This window comes from Hibiscus syriacus, unplaced genomic scaffold (assembly GCF_006381635.1).
Source record: "Hibiscus syriacus cultivar Baekdansim isolate YM2019G1 unplaced genomic scaffold, ASM638163v2 tig00110694_pilon, whole genome shotgun sequence".
Classification (NCBI taxonomy): domain Eukaryota; kingdom Viridiplantae; phylum Streptophyta; class Magnoliopsida; order Malvales; family Malvaceae; genus Hibiscus; species Hibiscus syriacus.
Window position 1 is genome coordinate 2,572,201 of NW_024062828.1, and position 8,346 is coordinate 2,580,546.

The following is an 8,346-nucleotide window of genomic DNA, read 5'->3' on the forward strand; positions in this document are numbered from 1 at the left end:
TGCTTTAAAACATCATGTACAACCCATATTTTCGTCAAGAGTATAGATCAATTTTCCTAAATTTCTTGAAAATCCAAATAACCATGTACCTTTTTCTTCACCAATGACTCAACTGCACGAAGCAGCTTCATCACTTACTCGCACAACTTTATCAACATTTTCTTTCAGCCAACCCATAGGAGGATGTTTCCACCCGACCATCTCCTCCAGTTTATCGCTTTGTTCCATCATAGACCCAGTTGGGGACTCTACCTTGTGTACAACTATCTCCAAGATGAGACTAGTGTATGTTAGACTGTTAAGTAGTTGATGTTAGTTGGCAATTAGTTAAGAATTTGTTAGATTTGTTAGGGTGTTAATATTATGTTATAAATAACCAATCATTGTAATGTGTTGAATATCATTGTAAGCCATTTTCTACAGTTAGTGAAAAAACTTAATACTCTCTGTTTGTTTTCCATTATCTATTTCCTTTCTTTTTTCCATTTCATATTGCAGTTTAGCAATGCCGGCCTTTGTGCCGGAGCATCAACATTCCATCATGGTATCATTCGCTAAAATATCATGGCGTTGTTTTCTTTTCCGCCATTGCGTCGATGATTGAGTTCCTTTACTCTCACGCCGTTGCTAGTGCAGAGTTTGTAGATTTTTCCGATCTCCAGTTTTGTTGTTATTATTTTGTTGCTTCTGCTACGGTGCATGTGGTTTATTGTTGTCTTCATCAACTCATCATAGTTACTGGGAATCTTCTCAATTCATCTTCTAACTCTATTTCTGGTATGAAAGAAATTGAATCGCAGGTTGTAGTCATTCTTGGAACCTTAGTGTGCTTTAACATTGGATTCAGTTTTCATTTACTTTGGTGATTCGTGTCCCACGTTTGGAGTTGTATCAGTAGTTGCTGGTGTTGATAGAGTGTTCTGAATTCTGATTCGTTAAGTTTACTGGTGTTGATAATATGTTCGACCAAATGTTTCAATGATGTTGCTGGTATCTGATTTGTTTCAGTTGAACGGATACACGCCTGCCCTTCCTTGTTCTTCTTATATTTTCTAGCAATTTTTTGTTTCCATTCCTTTTAGAGTTTCCTTCTGGACATTGAATCTTTAAGAAGAAGAAAAATAAGAGAATGCATCTCAGTTCACATCGGTCAGGTCGATATTCAGATCGGAAATGCTTGGTGGGAACTTTACTGCCTCGAGCATGGAATTGAGCCTGATGGCCAAATGCCAAGCGATAAGACTGTTGGTGGAGGAGATGACGTTTTCAACACCTTTTTCAGCAAAACTGGTGCTGGGAAGCATGTCCCTCGCGCTATATTTGTGAATCTGGAACCGACTGTTATTGATGAAGTAAGGACCGGAACCTACCGCCAGCTCTTCCACCCTGAGCAACTCATCAGTGGCAAAGAAGATACTGCCAACAATTTCGATTGTGGTCATTATACAATTGGCAAAGAGATTGTTGATGTCTATTTGGATCACATCCGAAAGCTTGCTGATAATTGCACTGGCCTCCAAGGCTTCTTGGTTTTCAATGCTGTTGGTAGTGGTACTGGCTCTGGACTTGGATCTCTTCTCTTTGAGCGTCTCGTTGTTAACTATGGAAAGAAGTCGAAGCTTGGGTTCACTGTCTATCATTCACCTCAGGTTATCTCATCTCTTACAGCCTCATTGAGGTTTGATGGAGCCCTGAATCAGCATTAGTATATAACGTCTGCTTCTAATTGCGGTCAATAGGATTGATCACAATGGACCACATGGAGCAGGGTCACTCTTGAAATCTAATGGTATGGTAAATTGTTAGAGTTTTTTGAATAGTTTGTTTACAGTTAGAGTTTACCGGGAGTTCAATTTCTTGCTGCCTTTGGAAACAAATTTTGTTGTATTAGTTTCTTGTGGATGTGTTGCACGCTGTTGCATTGCTGGTTATTTTGGATTATGTATCGTCATGATTTGTTGATTCTATCTCAAAGTGTCATGGGACTTGAAAGCTTCACAGCCAAGTGTCTATGAAAAACAATGTCAATGAACCTTGTATAAGAGGACGAAGAAGAAAGAAATGAAGGTGAATAAGAAGAACGAAATGAAGCATCTACACTTTCGATTCAAGTCGAACGAAAGGAAGCATCAGCACTTTCGATTCAATTCAAAAGGGAGGAAGTATCGTCACTTTCGATTCAAGTCGAATGGAAGGAGGCATCACACTTTCGATTCAAGTGTTCATCTTTAGGTCAAGAAGGTCGAAGAAGTTGGGGGAATGTTAGACTGTTAAGTAGTTGATGTTAGTTGGCAATTAGTTAGGAATTTGTTAGATTTGTTAGGGTGTTAATATTAGGTTATAAATACCCAATCATTGTAATGTGTTGAATATCATTGTAAGTCATTTTCTATAGTTAGTGAAAAAACTTAATACTCTTTGTTTATTTTCCATTGTCTATTTCCTTTCTCCTTTCCATTTCATATTACAGTTTAGCAATGTCGGCCTTTGTGCTGGAGCATCAACATTCCATCAGTGTAGGACATGTCATGTCAACTTGGAGACAATTGTCGCATAGTGGGCCTGTAACATTCTTAAAATTTGATTAATATTTTTTAACTTTTGTTGATCAAAAAAATATTTTTCGTTGATACTTTATGTAACACCCATTTCTCATATACGTTATCGTATACGAGTCCAGGATGTTACATAATTCTTTCAGTATAGTTCATTTTTGAGAATCAATAAAATTTTGTTTCTTTCTAAATTAATTCAATTATTGTCTAAGGTCTTAAAATATTTCAATTCAGTGATAATTAAATTCACTTATCTAAATACTAATCGACAAACCATTATTAATAATTAGTAATATTATGTACAATCTAAATAAACCAAATTGGAACAAAACTACTTTTAGGTATCATAATCATTTAGTACACATGCCAACTAGTACTACTAATGTTCAAAAAGATGTCATATTGATTCTGGAGTGGATATGATCTTCAAAGGTTTATGTTGGGCCTAGCTCCTTACTCTGAACGCTATTCTTTTCCTACGTGTGAAAATCATCACACGTTAAGTATACACTTAGTGTGGCTATAAGTTCTATTATTAATAACATAATAATAATAATAATAATATAAATAAAATTAATAGCACTAATAAAACATATTTATAAAAGTACCACTTAAGCATAAAATATAAAAACATCTATGATTTGAAGATTCTTCATGAAACATTTTAAGTCAAGGCAGAGTTTTCAAAAGACTTTACTTTCATATCAGATTGAACAAACTATTTCATTCTTATATTACTTTAGTTAAACTTCTCACTTTATTCATTTTATGGTATGTTGCACTCACTCCATTTATTTCGTAACATGTATCATTTGTTTGATTCATTTCTTAACATATATTATTTTTTTTTTCCGTTTTATAGCCCAATGTAAACCATTGAGAATGCAAGGTATACTAGTCAAACGAGCATTCACTTAAAATGTGCAAGTGTTGTAGAACACAACATCAATGTTCCACGTAGAATATGCACACAAAGTGCCTCGTAGAATATGCACACAAAGTGCCTCATAGAATATGCACACAAAGTGCCTCGTAGAATTACACACAAAGTGTCTCGTAGAATTTCTCACAAAATGCCTCGTAGAATATGCACACAAAGTGCCTCGTAGAATTGCACAAATAATACTCTAACTTTGTACCTATGATTCTCAATGCATTTATAATGGGTTTTTTCTTTAAATCATTTATCTTTCACTTATCCTTGTCTTTTCTAACATCATCATAATCAAATATTAATCATCATTAACTCATCATAATCTTTTTACATATTAACTAAATTAAGTATCATACAATAAAATTTCTCAATACATATACAATGGGCTTTTCCGTCATATTCATGTATCATTTTAACTTCAAAATAATCCTAAATATGAATATATCAAAATATAAAATAAAAATGCATTGGACAATATGAAAGCACTCACCTGGAAATGCCTTACTTAGCGATTCTAGCTTTCTTTGATCTCAATCTTCATGTTCATCATTAATATATCACATACATTCCAAAGCACATATTAGTATCTTACTAACATAGACACAATCTATTAATAAAATTCATAAAAATTATGTCAACATTTATTCGATACTAAATCCATTTCAAAACGTCAATGCCAACCATAATAAATAAATTCTTTTAAAATTCTTCTCAACATTTCCAATTTATTGCAAATAGTCCTTTACCATATAACTTCAATTACAAGTATCCAAAAATATACTTAAACATTCAAATCAAACATTTAAACATTACTCTTTGACTTCTAATCTATTTCCACTTAAATTCTAAAATTTTCATATTCTTGACAACTTGCACTACCTTTAAAGAACCATTTTTCTGTATTATTCTACTCACTAGAATTTAATTTCGTTTCCTCCGTATGAAATAAGACTCGAATATGGATCTAATCATATAAAGTAATCTTTCTAATTCAACTTGTACAATTTATAGTGAATTTTCTAATCCAATTTCCAGAATATATTTTGAGCAGAATCTACTGCCCTATTTTCTGACCTATCATCAATAAAAAATATCGTATCTTCCATTATACAAATTGAAATCGATCTCCGTTTGTTTTAAACAAAACTAGATTGACATAAGAACACAATGGTATAACAATAACCTGCTAATAATTTTTATAGAATTTATGGTGATTTTTCAAACTCACTGTCAGATTCATAAGTCTAAACAGTTTTCATTATTTTGCATCCTTAATTTCTTCATCAATTCTTACAACTTGTATCTTGGTCCTTCATTATTTTTACTTATTCAAATCAATCCCAAATATTCCAGCATTGTAAAAATATATTCAATTCAATACCTTAACATTTATATAATTACAATTCAATTCCTTATTTCCTATTCCATTCGAATTTACCTATCACATTTTACCATATTTGCACTTTGATCCTAAATCAACAATCCAACTTAAAATTCAACACCCAAATATTAAATTTCAAGCTTGAATACTTATAATTGAAAATTTTCATTTCAATGTTTCATAATTCCCGATAGTCCTTTTGTTATCCCGAGGTTCTAAATTGATCTAAACTCAATTCTAAGGCATTAAAAATCATTCTTAAATTCAGTCTAATCCCTAGGACATTTTTATTAAAATTTTCCAAGTATTCCTCCTAATGGCCAAAATTACAAATTAGTCCCCTAATGGTCTCCAATTTGTTTTCAAGTTTAAATCATCATCCAAAATTCATTTCTAATCAAGTCCAACCATTCCGAATCAATCAAATATCAACCTAAACCAAATTCAATATTTCTCCCCAATACCTCATAATGGCCGAAAATTTCAAACAAATCTTCATGACCATTTTCAATCAATTCCATGTTTGTTTATACTTACATAACACTCCTAGGATAAAAATTCAAGCTTATTTCAACCAAATATAACTTCCCCTACGTCCACCATAAATACCCACTTCACCATTTAAGCATAAAACAATGAAATACTTGTACCAATTTGTAGAGAATTATGTGTAGAACATTTTCTTATTTCACACTTTAATCCAAATTCTCACTAAAATGGAACAAAAATGTAAAATAAAAACTTGCTCACCTTGGCTATGGAGTCATGGCAGGTTGCTGGAGAAGAGGAGATTTCTTGAGTTTTCTTGAAAAATATCTCTTTAAAACCCCAATTTAAAATGAACTAAAATTTATTTTAGCCCAAAAGTCAAAATTACCCTGAATAAATCTTAATAATTATCACCATGCCATCATTTTATCTCCATTTTTATAACATTAAATAAATATAAAAAATATAATGTATCAATTTCCACCTTTGCCCTTCTAATTTTCCAAAAGTTCAATTTAGTTACTAAATTTCATTATTCCACTTTATCATGGAAATTCCTCCAAGTTTCACTAATTCAAATCAAATTCCACTAATTAAAAATATCAATATAATATTTCTAGCCCTAAACTAACTTCCTTCAAATTTTTGCAGACTTCCGATTCGATCCTGTTATTCGAATTTTTTATCGATCTTTATCACTCAATAAACTTTTATACAAATTTCAAATCGAAATTCTAAAACCCACTAAAATTATATTATTGGGTTGAACTGCTCAATTACATACTCAAAACATAACTTTTGAATATTTATATTTTTAGTCCCTAAACTTTTACAAATTTACACTTTGGTCTCTAAACTTTCAAAATTTAATTTTCAGTCACTAATCCTAAATTTGGGATATTACACTTTAATCTATGAATTATTTAATATAAGTGAGATTCAAATTCAATAGGTGGAAGTTGAAGGAATTATGGTTAATTGAGAGCAAGAGACTTAAGTTGAATGTGTTGAGTTAATCGATCGATGAATCGGCTAAGAATGGGTGAATTGACAATTAAAATATATGTGGAAAATTTTGCATAAAATTGAAAATATTTGCACAACGATTTAGAGTAGTTCAACTTTCTCAACCAAAGTCTACGTCCACTACCTTAGCTATCCACACTAAGGATTTTCCAACAAATTCACTAATTTGTTCTTTCTTTTGAGGACAAAGAGTAACCTTATAACTCCATCAAGAATTATACCCCAAATTCTTGAGAACACTCTCCCAAAGAGAAGACTACAAATTTCGCAAATTTACAGAAAAACCTAATCATTACTTTGAAATTCAAGGCTTTTTATTTTTGAAAAGTTCATATGGAGTTTTCTTTAAAATTGGCCTAACCATTACTCTATTTATAACATAACAAGCGGTATTTGTGGCTCCAGCCCAAAAATATTTTGGCAAATTGTTTTCACAAAGCATGGTTCTAACCATTTCTTCTAAAGTTCAATTTTTCCTCTTAACAACTCCATTTTGTTGAGGGGTTCTTGGTACTGAAAACTTATGGCTAATACCATTAGAATTACAAAAATCAGTAAATCCAAGATTTTCAAATTCAGTACCATGATCACTCCTAACACTAGTTATGGAGTAACCTTTTTCATTTTGGATTACTTTTGAAAACGTGATCAATTTTTCTAATGCTTCATCTTTAGTACTTAAAAATAGAACCCAAGTATATCTAGAATAGTCATCTACCAATACAAAACAATATTGTTTTCCACCCAAGCTAATAGTCCTAATTGGCCCAAAAATATCTATATAGATCAATTGTAATACTCTATTGGTTAATACATCATTAATGTACTTAAAGGAAGCTCTTTGATGTTTTCCTTTAGCACAAGCATCACATATTTTATCTTTATCAAATTCTAGCTTTGGCAATCCTCTTACTAAATCTCCTTGAATTAGTCTTTGTAAAACACTCATTCTAGTATGTCCTAGTCTCCTATGCCATAACCAACTATCATGTTTATCCTTAGCAACTAGGCATAAATTAGTCATATTTATTGAATCTAGATGCACCTGGTAAATGTTTCATATTCTATGACCAACAAGCATAATCCGATTAGAAGCAATGTCAACAATTTTACAACCATTTGTTTCAAATAATACATTGTATCCTTTATCGCAAAATTGACTAATACTCAATAGATTATGCTTTAATCCATTCACATATAAAACATCTTTAATTTGTATGGAAGAGGTATTACCTATAGTACCTATACCTTCAATGTGACCTTTTGAATTTCACCAAAAGTCACCTCACCTCCATTTTTGTCATTAAGCTCGATGAACCGGCTCTTGTCTCCGGTCATATGTCTTGAGCATCCACTATCAAGGTACCATGAGTTTGAACTTATTTCTCGTGCCTTGTAGCAATGTTCATTTCCCTACAAACATAGATTAATTTTTTATTTTTGGTACCCAATTTCTTTTTGGGTCCATATTCATTAGTTTCTAAAATTCAAGTCCCCTTGGGTATCCACTTGTGTAGGATATCCTTATCTTTAGTAGTAATGAGTTATTTAGGAACCCATATACTTTTAACGATTTTTCCATTAGAGGTTCTTCGGAGACCTCTATAATTGTAGTTTTTAAAACTTTTTCTAACAAAGTTGGATTTTGAACTTTCTCCATTTTCAGAACGTTTTGTTCCAAATTTATCAAAAGAAACTTTAAGATCGTCAATTTTCTTTTGATGATCATCATTCACTCTTGAAAGTAGGTTATGCAAATCAGTATTTTTCTTTTCAAATTCATCTAATTTGATTTGCAATTGTTTGACCTTACTTTCAAGATCAATGTTGGTTTTGGATATGAGATTATTTTCGTTTTTCAATTTTGAAATATCATTTTTGTATTTTAAAAATAATTTCTCATAATCCGAAGCCAACCCAGTATATTTCTCTAATAGCTCATCAAATTAATAATCTTTGAA

The 8,346-nt window shown here is 31.6% G+C and overlaps 1 protein-coding gene across 1 annotated transcript; it reads left to right on the forward strand.

Moving 5' to 3' along the window:
- The first annotated feature begins 596 nt into the window (after positions 1–596).
- LOC120138585 (tubulin alpha-2 chain-like) lies at positions 597–2,124 on the forward strand. Its single transcript, XM_039154034.1, has 2 exons — positions 597–800; positions 1,083–2,124. The coding sequence occupies exons 1-2, from the start codon at positions 597–599 to the stop codon at positions 1,704–1,706; spliced, it is 828 nt and encodes a 275-aa protein (XP_039009965.1). The 3' UTR covers positions 1,707–2,124.
- Positions 2,125–8,346: the final 6,222 nt, after the last annotated feature.

Excerpts from the sequence above, each read along its gene's own strand:
- LOC120138585 (XM_039154034.1), top strand. The coding sequence starts at position 597 with ATGATTGAGTTCCTTTACTCTCACGCCGTTGCTAGTGCAGAGTTTGTA. Across the intron at positions 801-1,082 it reads TGAAAGAAATTGAATCGCAG|AGTTTCCTTCTGGACATTGA; the intron begins GTTGTAGTCATT and ends CATTCCTTTTAG.